Raw genomic sequence first — 14,758 nt, 5'->3', positions numbered from 1 at the left:
TGTTATCGATATACGGTGTGACGGCGGAGAATGAGAGCGAAAGATGAACAAAATTCAACTTTGCTGCTTTTATGTTTTTTTATATCAGTGAAGGGGAAACACATTTCACCATAATAACGTAAAAACCAACACAATTCCAGCTATCGGTATAATCGCAAATGCAATTAGATCGAGTTTACTACCAGTTTATAACAGATTTCACTAGCAGAAACGCAACTGGATTTTCATTGTTTTATGGTAGTAACCCCTAGAAATGTGAGGTGTTAATAGTGTATCTCTGCCTTTATGGTGTTGTTTATTCAGTTGCTACATGCGCGCAGCATTGTTTATGCGTATCAAGCGTGCCTCCTCGTTTTGTAATTGTGCTTTATTCCCTAAAATTGAGTAAAATACTTAATTAAAAGGTGTGAAAAGGAAGCGTCCTGGTGAAGACACTGCAGATTCAGAGAGAAAAAGAAAAGCAATTATCGATAAACAGAGGCGGACTGGGTCAAAAATTCTTACCCGGGAAAATTTATAGTGGCCTCATACTATGGTTTATGGCCAAAATCACACTGGCCCACCGGGGTTTCCCCGGTAAGGCTTATGGCCAGTCCACCTCTGTCGATAGAGAAAAAATATGAAATTGTGAAACGCTTTGAGCGAAATGAAAGACCATGTGATATTGCACGTGCTACAGGCCTAAATGAAGCAACGGCGAAAAGCACATGACAATTGCAAACTTGACAGGTTGAAAATTGAAAAGGGCTCAATTGTAAAGGGCTTAAAAATTTTAGAAAACAGACTCCAATGAAGAACGCGTTATAGCTACAAAGCAAGGAATAAAAAAATTATTAGCTTGCTACGAAGAAATTCTGCATGAAAAAAAGAACGCGCTGTGTCGTCAAACGAATTTGTTAGATTTTATGAAGCCATCGACATCGAAATAACTTTTTTACGCAAGTCATTTGTTTTTTTAAATACATATTTTGTATTAATATGTATAAAGAACTTCAATTTTATTAATATTTTTCTTCTAAACTAGTGTTTTTGTTAGTCCTTGGTCCCAATTAAGCAAAATTTATATGTATTTATATGCAAAGTTGCACCCCGACTTACGCGATTTTCGTCGGACCCACCTATCGCGTAACTTCGGGGTATTACTGTATTTACTTTTGAATTCCAAAATGTTGTTTTCTATATCTTTATGGACCAGAAAGCCAACTCCAACTTCACTCCTTTCACTGTTTTTTAGCATTAGCATTAGTAGAGGCATTTGATGCAAGAAAGCAAGCTTATGCAGCATCAGCCAAAAAAAAAAAAAAAAACCACTTCCACCTCACCCCTCTGTTCATTCAAAATACCTGTCCAGGTGAGCCTTAAACTTATTTAGGCTATCAACTTCCACGACAAGGGATGGAAGTCTGTTCCACCAACCGACCACTCGCTGGCTAAAGGCAAATTTCCGCACGTCTATCCTACATCTGTCTTTCCTCAATTTGAATTTATGCCCTCTCAGGTGATTATTCTGAGCGAGAGGAAGAATCCATCAGCATTGAGCATGCTCAAACCATTCAAAGCTTTATACACCTCTATCAGATCACCTCGCTGGTGCCTAGTCTCCAGACACTGTAACTTGCAAAACTTAGGGGTGCTATTTCTTCGTAAGAGCACCCCTTTGTTCCATTCACTAATCTTGTTGCTCTTCTCTGTACTCGATCCAGCAGCGCTACATCCTTCTTGAAATGAGGCCTCCAGACCTGTATACAGTACTCTAGGTGTGGCCTGACCATTGCCTTATACAAGGGAATAATCACCTCCTTATCCCTGCTAGAAAAATTCCTATATATCATTGACAATACACCATGAGCTACTCTTGCAGCCGTCTGCACTGCTCAGACAACATCATATCTGTCTGCACAACCACCCCCGGTCACTTTCATTCTCTACCACTGTCAGTGAAGTACCACAGAGTTGATACGTTGCTCTGGGGTTGCTGTTTCCCATGTGTAGTACTTTACATTTGTCAAAGTTAAACTTCATTTGCCACCTCTCAGCCCATCTGCTCAACCTTTCCAGATCCTGTTGCAGCAGCATAGTGTCAACCCTGCCTACCTTTGTATCGTCTGCAAACTTCGACATTAAACTTGATATACCATCATCAATATCATTTATGAATACAGAAAACAATAATGGACCCAACACTGAGCCCTGAGGGACTCCACTAATATAACATTAGTCCACGAAGAGCAGTGTCCATTGATTATCACTCTCTGTCTTCTTCTTCCCCTCAGCCACCCCTTTATCCACAGCAGCAATTTGCCTCCAATGTCGCACTGCTTCAATTTATGCAGCAGTCTTCCATGTACAACAGTATCAGAAGCCTTTCTAAGATCCAAATATATAATATCAAAGTTATTCCCTGGATCCAATTCTTTTCTGACTACATCATAGTATCCAATCAAATTGGTCAGGCAAGACCTTCCCTTAACAAAACCATGCTGTGTCTGAGCTATAACTGAATTCTTGTCAAGATGATCCTGCAGTGCTTCTTTAACCAGTGCTTCCGTTAATTTACCCGGAACAGAAGTTAAACTCACAGGTCTATAATTGCTTGTGTCAGCCTTTGATCCTCCTTTGTGAATTGGGGTCACATTTGCACATCTCCAGTCCATGGTACCTCCCCTGAGTCCAAGGAAGCTCTCATAATTATGGCTAAGGGTTTGCTTACTTCCTCCGCTGCCTCCTTTAATATAACTGGATAGATCCCATCCACCCAAGGTGCCTTTCTTGTGTTTATCTTCAACAGTTTCTCCTCCACTTTACTCTCAGTTATTACAAGATTCTCTAGCTTACTGCGAGAGTTGAATACACCCCTGGCTTTTCCCTCGCTAAATAACTCCTCATGTGTGAATGTCGATGCAAAATATTCATTTAGTTTGTTAGCTACCTGAGCAGGATCATCAACAGTTGACCCATCGATATCAAGTGGACCAATCTGATTCATCCCCTTCCTTCTAGAGTTTACATAAGTAAAGAACTCTTTGCTGTTTTTCTTTGCATCCCTTGCCAAAGATTTCTCGTACTCTGCCTTCGCCTGCCTAACCTCCTTTGTAACTTGGTTACAGATCATAGGCTTCTGTGTCATGTTTTAATTTGTATGTATCCCATGGATGTTTCTTCTCTGCCATAAGCCTCATCAGTTCATCTGACATCCATTTAGGCCTAAACCTTGAACAATATTTCTTAGTTGGTATGTAAAGCCTAGTAGCTTCCAAGATAAGTTCTTTGAATGCTTCCCATTTTGCATTTGCTGTTGGTAACATCATCAGTTGGTCCCACTGTATAGAATTTAAATACTGTCTCAGTCCATAGTCGCCTTTACGAAAGCAATAACCCTTCCCTTTACCCCTAATGGTAGTTACCTCTCTGAGTAAATCCCACTTCAGCACACTGTGATCACTGCCACCTAGTGGTTCATTTATCTGCAGATTCTTAATGCATGAAGAATCACTGCTGATAATCAAATCAAGAGTATTCCTCCCTCTAGTTGCCTCCCGAACATGCTGATGTAGAAAACAATCATCCAATAAATCCACAAAAGCCTTGCTAGTGTGTGAGTGACCAGCCCCCAAACTCCAGTCAATATCTGGGAAATTAAAATCTCCCATTATAAGACTCTCTGATTTACTGGCCCACTCTATTTCCCTGTACAGTTTCTTATTATACTCATCAGAGTCATTAGGCCTATAGCACACTCCTACTCTCAATTTTGATCTCCCAATACTTATGTCACACCAAACTGACTCAACACTGCACTGTCCAGCGATGTCCACTGGCTTCACTTCCTTGGATTTTATGTATTTCTTAACTAATAGCATAACCCCTCCTCCCTTCCTATCCAGTCTATCTTTTCTGTAGACGTTGTACTCCCCAAATTCCAGTCTGCATTCCTTATATCTGTGTGACACCAAGTCTCTGATATCCCAACAATATTTGCCTTTGATGTTTTGAGCAATACCTCAAATTCATCAAATTTATTTACTAAACTCCTAGCATTGGTGTACACGCAAGTATACATGCACCTATTTCTATTCTTAGCTACCCTAACACAACCCATGTATTTACTTGTACCGCAATGACTCCCAGCAGTCTCTGAAATATCCTGAATCTTAACAGATATTTATTTAAAGTATACCCAGTAAAATAAAATAAAATAAAATATTTCCAGAAGCTTTCGGAACTCGTGTCCCTTTCTCAACTGACAGAATTCTGTCAGTTGAGAAAGGGACACGAGTTCCGAAAGCTTCTGGAAATATTTTATTTTATTTTATTTTACTGGGTATACTTTAAATAAATATCTGTTAAACTATGGACCCCAGTACTCCAGGCCCATTTGTCACTATCCTGAATCTTGTTTTTCAGGCTTCTGCTCATTCCAATAGAAGCAGTGCAAGAATCTCTTTCCCCTCTGCCAGTGGCTACTGTTAATCTATTTGTCTTTGTATCCCCCCAAGCTAGCAGTTTTCCGACCCACCTAACACTGCCTCGATAGCATCAGCAAATATTCTTGCACCCTTTCTATTTAAAATTTTCCATTGGTGTACAGCAGATTTCCACTTGATAAACTTATAAGTGATTCATTTCTTCTTCTTGTTTCAGCCAAACTGATGATATTCCAATTTACATTTTCTAATTCCTTTTCCAGCTCTAGTATCCTGTCTTCACCAATGAGCGATCTTACGTTGTAAAACAGGCCAAGTTCAGTTTCCGTGCATACAACCCATACCTAACAGTAACATGTGGAAGTTTATGGGTGGTTGACCATGGAACGTTAAGCTCTGTGATACCACTCTAGTGCTAAGAGATAAATACTGATTTTGTGCTGCACCATCGGCAACAGCAGTCTATTCAACAAGAGCCACCTTGACCGAGAAGTATCCTTTGCCATATGCCACAGGTAAGGTCACCTGCTTCTGCAAATTTTCTCCTCATTTTGTGCAGCCTGTTTTGATAAAGTAGCCTCTTCATCTTTTAAATGTCAATATTCTCTAATTGAAGCCATGAAGATGCTGTTGTTCTGGTAAAGTTGCTTCACCAACACAATCCTCTAGGAATACTTTTTCCAAGATTTGTTGGCTGCATTCACCATCCTAGTTTTTAAATCCTCTCAAAAGAATAAATGCCCAGTAATGTGAGGAGGTTGGATTTGCATTCTGGTGACAGTCCCCACACTTTCATTCAAAATTTCATCTTTCTACCATTAATGGTTTCCAACCTACAACCAGCTGAAATGACATACTTCAATTACATAATTATAATAATCACCCCATACAAGATTTTTCCACTTTTGAGCAAGAGAACTCAACTGGCATTTATTTCCAGTTCAGATTGAAGTAACTCAGAACTGATCAAAATAAAATTGCCTCAAAATAAGCCTCTGTCAGGGCAGAAGATTCAAACAATGGAACTTTTCACTGCTAACAGGCAAGGAATTCCACCAACCAGATAAGCAGCAGAACTTATCCATTTACAAATACTTAGTAAGAAGCACACCCGGGTTCTTACTGAATATTTTTAAACTATATTTTATATTTTTGGCAAGTTAAATGAAAAAAGATTTCGTTCTCTACTCCTAAGTATAAAAATTTTTTGATCTTGTAAAATAACTTAGATTATTTCATATTATTGACAACAAACAGCTATAATGGTAACGTGGTAGGTAATGTAATACATTAAAATTAAATAAAAGATAAGACACTCAAATACTCATTAAGTATTTTAAAGTCTAACATACCAAGAACGGCCTTTATTACTTCATGAAGATAATCTTTACTGTTAGAATCTGTTCGATTTCCTGGACATATATGAACATCATAATCTGGTCCATATGATAACCAATGCTGTGATAAATGCAATATAATTACAAAGTAATATTTATAACAATTAATCCATCCTTGAGAGAGAGAGAGAGAGAGAGAGAGAGAGAGAGATTAGATTTTTAAAAGAAATTTTAAATATTAAAAATCATTTGATCAATAAAGTTTATAAAATCTATGCACACAAACACGCACACACCAACAGCTCTATACAGTGAAATCAAATGAAAATCTGTAGGTACTTGTACAAACTGTCAAAAGCTCATCACTTGAGCTGTGGGTTACTTGAAAAAATTGATTAACTAAATATTTAAAGAAATTTTAAAGCATTACACAAGTCTATTACATTCTAGTAGTGTTCATGAAAATTTTTGGGAGGGGATACTAATTTGTTGAGGAGGCTTCCATCCTGCAGTGGGTTGATAATGGCTTCACTTTACTTTTTTTTTTACTAAGTAAAAATAATTAGCACCAGCTATTCCAAGCTGGCTGGAACATATAACATAAATTGTGTTATGTGCAATTTATGCTTCTATTGTACACTACTCTCTCCTAGGACATAATCATTTGCTGATTGTGATTTTGCATTCTTAACCTCACTTTTAGTTGCACTTTTAATTACATACAGCAGCTTTCTCCTTCAATTTCGACTATTCCAGTCCAAAACTGTGAACAAATCCTTAGCGTGAAGCAACAGAACTGGTTTTATCTATGAATGAAATTTGTGCAGGCATAACTGAAAATAAAACTGCGCAATTAGCATGTAATGGACCAAATCAGTTTTATCCAAAGCCACATGATTCCAAAAGCAACCTACTACTAACATGCTACAATCAAACTCAGTTAAAATGACCTCAGAAATAATGAGAATTATATTTTAATGTCAATAATAAGTCAGTAAAACAATCTTCATATAAAATTTGTTATTTTAACTGAGGTTAAAACATTGCATACCTCTACTTTAACAGTACACTTTCCAGTGAACTGACCCACGGTATGTATTATAGAATGGATTAAATATTCATTGGTGTCCCTCGGTGTTATATTTCTAATAGTAATCTGCTGTATGGCATGTCTTTGATACTGTATGTTGCACAAAGTGAAGATCACATACCAACCGATTCACTGTTGCTCATAATAACATCATCATCAGTAACTGAGTTAGGATAGAATATTCTTTACAAATAAAGTAGGCATGGACTTTTCCATTACTACTTTATCACTAGATTTGTGAAATAGCCATACACAACCCTGTTAGCTGATCAGTAATAATAATTTGTTTTGACAACTTCCTCAGTGAGGTTAACAATTCATATTTTTCCTTGAATTAATTCCTCACTCTGTGCACTCAAGCTCTTGAGGTGCTAGTAAATTTGGCTATTAATTCACAATTTCATGAACTTGCTTCTCAGGTGCTAATTTGCTATAAACATTCATTACAAATTTTCTTCAAATGGCTGCATAGCTCCTTCCCCAGCATGTCAATAAGAATGCCATTAGACTAACTTCTCTTCCAAGCTAAAAATAATCGCACTGATGGAAACAAAGAATGGTTGGTTAACAGTTATAACATAAGAATATCAGTCTCCTCAATAACACTATAACAAAGCTTGACTGCACATTAAATTAAAAATATCTGTGTAATGCTGTTTAAAGAACAGCACATGTAACATGTGTATCCATGGAAAATGAAATCTTGGGAATATACTAATAAAAGCTTAAAAGCCAAAGCAAGGGGGAAAAAAAAAAAAAAACTGAATGTTATTTTTTTTTTTTGCTTGAATACTAGTAAAAACAATATTCATAGTCTCCAATGTTTTTTACTCACTGAAGACCATAAATGTTGATCATTTTGATTTTGCTTAATTTGTTCATTCTCTAACTGATTGATAGAATCTCTTAAAGTACCGTATAAGAATTAGACTAGTGGGAGAAATAGCATAAAGGCTTAATTTTCGGTACTCACCTCAACTGGATAGATCCCATCCACCCACCTGGGGTGGCTGGGATCTATCCAGTTATATTAAAGGAGGCAGCAAAGGAAGTAAGCAAACCCTTAGACATAATCATGAGAGCTTCCTTGGACTCAGGGGAGGTACCCATAGACTGGAGATGTGCAAATGTGACCCCAATTCACAAAGGAGGATCAAAGGCTGACACAAGTAATTATAGACCTGTGAGTTTAACTTCTGTTCCAGGAAAATTAATGGAGGCACTGGTTAAAGAAGCACTGCAGGATCATCTAGACAAGACTTCAGTTATATGCTCAGACACAGCATGGTTTTGTTAAGGGGAAGTCTTGCCTGACAAATTTGATTGGATACTATGATGCAAAATCACAAAAGAACTGGATGCAGGGAATAACTTTGATATTATATACTTGGATCTTAGAAAGGCTTTTGATACTGTTGCACATGGAAGACTGCTGCACAAATTGGAGCAGTGTGGCACTGGTGGCAAATTGCTGCTATGGATAAAGGGATGGTTGAGTGGCAGAAGACAGAGAGTGGTAATTAATGGACACTGCTCATCGTGGACTAATGTTATTAGTGGAGTCCTTCAGGGTTCAGTGCTGGGTCCATTATTGTTTTCTGTATTTATAAATAATATTGATGATGGTATATCAAGCTCGATGTCCAAGTTTTCAGACGATACAAAGGTTGGCAGGGTTGTTAAGGACACTACTGACGCTATGCTGCTGCAACAGGATCTGGAAAGGTTGAGCTTATATCTCTAGCTTATATCTGCCATAGGCTTCTGAGTTGCTTGATAATTTATATGCATCCCATGCATTTTTCTTCTCTGTCACAAGTCTTATTAGTTCATTTGATAACCATTTAGGCCTAAACCTTGAATATTAAGTGTATTGTAGTTTATACAAGCATATTAATACAATTAATATGTAGACTTATTATTTTTTTCTAATATTTCTTTTGTTTTTTGTATCATCTTTTTTATCAAGTTATTGAGAATTTAAAAAAAAATAGGAGGTAGATTTAACTCATCACTGATATAAAGTGTTCATTGTTTAATGGCCCCAGGGGTTTTCCCATCTCCGCTATCACTGATATAGTGAGTAACAGTTATAACGAGGAAATTTTGTTGGTCCCTTGATGCTTGATATAACCATGTTCGACTGTAGTGTTATTTGTAATGCAGCTCCAGGAGTTCTCCCAACTCTGCATTTAACTCAATTACGGTGCCAGATTTAAGTAGGTTAGTGCATGTTCATGTGGTGTTAGGATTATGTTGTTCATATTGTTTATCCAGCCTCTTAGCCTAAGGCCTGTTTGGACACAAAACAGGCTCTGCAGGGCAAACCCCGGGGTAACCAAGGCTACAAGCAGGACTGAAAAATAGAAGTGGGGGAATAAACTGATAGAAAGATAGAGGAGGCAGTAGTGAAGGCACCCACCTGGTTGAAGGGGGTCAGGAGGGGGATCCCATCCTGGTCCAGGGGTGGGGATTAAAAGTTAGCAGTAGAGTGAACCACTAGGATATGGGGGGGGGGGGGTAGAATGACCACCCCAGGTGGTAGGATTGAAAGATAATAGGGAAAAGGATCCCTATGTTGGAGCACCTGTAAGGCTCTGGCTCACACTGGACAGGGTGCAATCCTAATGGTCAGTGTCAGCTTCCAGCACCTATGGCAGTTTTTCCCAAACTTTTTTAGTCACAAAAGACATTTCATCTCACAACCTATTCACGGAACAATTGTCATCTCACAACGTATTGACGGAACACTTATGAAACACAAGTTTAGCCAGAGCAAGAACTGTTTGCTAATATTTTATTACATATGATGCACTGTGTATCAGGAGCATCTTTATTTCCAATGCATGTAAAGCCGGAATTCAAATAACTGTCATCATACTTTCATTTTGGTCTTTTATTAGTTGGTTCCTGTTTTTATACTTTGGATTTTTGGGGAACAAAAGGCTGCGACTCTTCATCCTCACTTTGAAGTGTGACAATATTGTGTTCGCTTTCATCGACCACAGTTGCACTACTAGAAGTACTTGCTTCTCGTTTTAAAGTTCTTTTTTCAACCGCAAATCCATGGTCACATATTTTAATAATAATGTTTCGAAATACTAATAATTATCAAAACAGATTTATACAAAGAAGTGAGTTTAGTTATGACATCGGCTTGCTTCCCCCTCTCCTTCAACCCCTATACTCCAGGCTAAATCGTATACAAATGGCATATTAGATCACTACATTGCTACTTTTTTTTGTAGGTATCATTATCTCTACGCATACTGTACTTCTCTACGCAAAACCTGCCAAAATAAAGTGTTCTGTGGTCTATTTGATTATTAGCCTATGCCAGTACATTAATAACAAAAAAAAATTATGTTAAATGCAGTCGATTCCGGTTATTTGGGACACATCGGGATTAGTGCATTTTGGCCCAATTAAGTGGCTGCCCCAATTATCCGAAGTATCGCGTAAAAAAAAAAAGGTAAAAATACAATGATCTTTCCTGATCTGGAGCCTCTCAAGTAACCATCAAGAAATTCCTCAACCTAGAGCAAGCATGCACAATCTTTTAAAATGGTGGGTAAAATAAAATGTCTGTGTGTTACACGAGGGCCAAAATTTTTTTTAGCTTTCCACGATTTTTAGGATTATTGAAATGGTGTATAATGAAAAAATTTTCATATACAGTTTTATGTTATTTATTGTAATATTTATACATACTCATGCATATAATTAATTTTATTAATAAGAAAAATGAAATACAAATTCAAGATAAAAATACAATTATAGTATACAATTATAAAAAAATTAAATCAAAACTAATTATAATTTCAAAGATTTTATAAAACCTTAATAACCTTAGAATTTCAATTACGCATCGTGATAGGTTTCAATAACACCTTCATAAGAATAAAATGGTAAATCCTCTCCAAATTATTTACTGTTATCCTTTGATTTTTCACTGACATTTGCTGTTGAAACAAATGATACACTTGAACTGCAATCACATTCTGCAGAGCTGAGATTCATTAACTGCATGCAAGTCTATGCCTGCTTACCAGTGTTGCCAGAAGCTATGCTTGCTTACCGTTTAGACACACTGCTGCTTACTCAAGTCATAATTCTTCTTCCCGTCACATAGCTCCTAAGGAGCTGTTGTGGCAACCAACAAATTCCTCCAAATGCATCGATCATGTGCTCTACGAGCAGCATCACAAAATGTCATACCCAGAAGTTCACTGATCCCATTCTTCCACCTAGCTGCACCCCTTCCCCTTTATTTTTCTTTCCATTATATTCTTCAACAGAAAGTTCTCCCTCCTTACTATGCGTCCAAAAAATTTGAGTTTTCTTCTGTTGATGCTACAAAGAAGAATTTTAGGTCTGCCAATTTTATTCAGTACCCACTCATTTGTTCTTCGATTCAGGTAAGAAATACACAGTACTCTCTTCTTGTAACACCACATTTCAAATGCCTCAAATTTTCTTCCATCAACACTTTTTAGATTCCATCCTTCACATCCATAAGTGCAGGGCTGTAGTGGAGGGTATACACAGGTATACAGCATACCCTCTGGATTTTTTTAGGTGAATATACCTTCTGGTTGTTGAAAGACTTGAAAAAACAAATATTAAAATATTTACTACAATATCATTCTTAGATAATGCTTATAGTTTTATTATTTTTAATATATCTGCTGTATATATAAGTAAGTAAATATTTCACGTGTGTGTGTGTGTGTGTGTGTGTGTGTGTGTGTGTGTGTGTGTGTGTGTGTGTATATATATATATACACACACACACAGGCAGTTCCAGCTTTACAAGTTTTTTTTTTATTGAAAATATTGACATTAATCGCAAAAAATGAATGTTAAATATTCATAAATACCACATTTCAAACCACGCGCGTAGCTATACAATACAGTGTATCCTCCAATTTACGATATTAATCCAATACTATTGTATCATGAAAATATCATAATGTGAACCCAAAGACATTGTTTTTTAGTTCAGGTAGTTCTCGACTTTACAAGTTAATTTGTTCCTAGTACGTGCTCGTAAAGCGGGAATTTATTTCCCATAGACGCAAGGTTAAAAATAGGGGTTAGTTCTCAACAATGAAATTAGTTAGCTAATTAGTTTGTTTAAACAATGATTGATTTATCAAAAAAAATGAAAACGTAGCTTGTAAAATCAAACAAATTATAATAATAGAGATATTATTTATGACTTACAAATGTTAAAGAATGGTTATTCTTCATTATCATTGACTAAATGCACATTCATTCATTGATCACTCATTATTAGCTCCGCACTTGTTGGTTTGTTGCACAAGGAGTTGTCTTCTTCAGAAATGTTTCAAGAGGCGTTTGTTTCCAAGATAATCTTCTCTTTTAATTATAAATTTCACAATTGCATGCATAAGCATTTTTTAACGGCACACACAAATTGCAACTAACACGATTCACATGGAGTTACAAGTTTACGAAGCTTAAAAAAAAAAAAGAAATGAAGAGAAGATTCTGAAAATTTGTTTTTTATACGATTGAAGATTTCAGTAAAGGGGGAAACACATTTCACCATAATATGTAAAAAAAACTACACAATTCCAGCTATCGCTATTTTCACAAATGCAAGATTGAGTTTACTACCTGGCTGCAGTAATAGAAAAGCCCAATAAACTGGAAAGTGCAAATTGTTTTTATTGTTTTATGGTCGTGACCTCCAGAAATGTGCTTTAGAAAAATAACACAAAGGCGTTTAAAATTGATTCTTATAACGGAACCTATGATAACGATGAAAGTGCAGTGCATTTTAATGATTTGAATTAGTAACTAATACAATTTATAAAGCACGCTCACGACCTTTTATACTCGCTTGTGACCTTAAAAATGACATTTTAGAGAGATAAATAGCTTAGTTATACAGCAAAAATTTTAACTTCCGAGATCTTGAAACGAATTACCAAAAAACAATGTGTTATTGGGTTCACATTACGATATTTTAACGATACGATGATGTCTCTGGAACTGATGAATATAATAAAGTGGGGTACACTGTATTGTATAGCTATGCACATAGTTTGGAATGCGGTATTTATGGATGTTTAACATTCATTTTTTGCAATTAATGTTGATATTTTTTATTTTGTTGATACTTGAGGAAAAAAATCTCGTAAAGCGAGAACTGCCTGTAATTCATTCCACAACCTCGGAAGCTGAAATTTTCGCTATATAACTCTCTGAAAGGTCATTTTTATGGTGTAAATTGTATTAGTTACCAATTCAAATCATTAAAATGCACTACACTTCCATCGTTATATGTTCTGTTACAAGAACCAATTTTGAACGGCTTTGTGATATTTTTCTAAAGCGCATTTCTGGAGGGCACAACCATAAAACAATAAAAACAATTTGCACTTTCTGGTTTATTGGGCTTTTCTGTTACTGCAAGCAATTATAAACGGATAGTAAACTCGATGTTATTGCATTTGAGAAAATACTGATTACTGGAAATGTGTTTTTTTATGTTATTATGATGATGAAACGTATTTCCCCTTTACTGAATCAATTGTATAAAAAACAAATAAATTTTCAGAATCATCTCTTAATTCCTTTTTTTTTTTTTTTTTATTCTTCGTAAACTTGTTACTCTGCACAAATCGTGTTAGTTGCAATTTGAGCGTCATTAAAAAATGCTTATGCATGCTATTGAAATTTATAAAGAAAAGAGAAGATTAACTTTCAAAAAAACGCCTCTTGAAGCATTTCTGAAGAAGACGACTCCTTGTGCAACAAACCAACGAGTGCCGAGCCAACAATGAGTGATCAATGAGTGTGCATTTAGTCAATAATGAAGAATAAACATTGAATAAATCAATCATTGTTTAAACATAAACTAATTAGCTAACTAATTTCATTGTTGAGAACGTAACCTCTATTTTTTACATTATGTCTATGGGTAATAAATTCCCACTTTACAAGCGCGTGCTAGGAACGAATTAACTCGTAAAGTCGGGAACTACCTGCGTGTGTGTGTATATATAAATTATATATGTATACACACACACACACACACACACACACACACACACAAAACTATATGCCGTATACCCTCTGGAATTCAATTAATAAGCTCAGTATACCTCTGCATACATAACATTCATAGAGTATACTTTCTGCTAATTTTACAACTACAGCACTGCACAAGTGGCAACTGGAAAAATTAATGAGTCAATGATTCTCAGTTTCATCTTTAGAGGCAGATCTTGATCTCTCCATAATTTTGTCAGATCAGTGACCATTTTAGCAATTGCCTGTTGTATCTTTACATCATTTGAGCATTTTTATTTATTCTTGACCCTAAGTAATCAAATTTATCAACTTCTTCGATAGCTTGCCCATTAACCTTCACTTTACTGGAACTGAGATTAGAGATTATCACCAATCACAATAATTTTAGTTTTACACACATTCAGAAACAATCCTTTTTTTTCTTATTTGCTTCACATACTGTCCTCAGAGTTTCTTTAAGATGATCCTTGGAATTGCAAATTAGCACATTGTCATCTGCATAACACACATGATATCTTCGGCGTAAAGATTAAAATGGTGAGGTGACAAAATACAGCCCTGCCTGACACCATTACCGATTTTGAAAAAAGTCTGTGTTTCCCATGTTAGTTCTCACAGTTCCTTCCTGTTCCTGGTACAGCAGCTTAATCAGCTGAATTATGTGGATTGGGAATCCCATAGTTTCTCATGTTGAACACAGTCAAATGCTTTTGAATAATCTACAAAACACAAAATGACTGGAACATTGAATTCTTTGCATTTTTCAATAAGACTTAAGATCTAATCTCTGTTTATCTGCCCCTCTGAAACCTGCTTGTCCTTCTGGCATTTCTTCTTCAAGT

The 14,758-nt window shown here is 36.2% G+C and overlaps 1 protein-coding gene across 1 annotated transcript in view; it reads right to left on the bottom strand.

Moving 5' to 3' along the window:
* The window catches only part of LOC150081953 (histone deacetylase 8-like), a 191,546-nt gene that overhangs the window by 3,997 nt on the left and 172,791 nt on the right, over window positions 1-14,758 (bottom strand). The window contains exon 9 of the mRNA XM_090380380.1: window positions 5,777-5,882. Within this exon, the coding sequence (XP_090236506.1) occupies window positions 5,777-5,882 (106 nt within the window). The remainder of the gene's footprint in view (window positions 1-5,776; window positions 5,883-14,758) is intronic.

The sequence above is a fragment of the Mastigoproctus giganteus genome, chromosome 8, assembly GCF_048544385.1.
Source record: "Mastigoproctus giganteus isolate SK-2022 chromosome 8, ASM4854438v1, whole genome shotgun sequence".
In the NCBI taxonomy this organism is placed as follows: Eukaryota; Metazoa; Arthropoda; class Arachnida; order Uropygi; family Thelyphonidae; genus Mastigoproctus; species Mastigoproctus giganteus.
The sequence above is the reverse complement of the archived record's forward strand: the minus strand, read 5'-3'. Positions and strand labels throughout refer to the sequence as shown.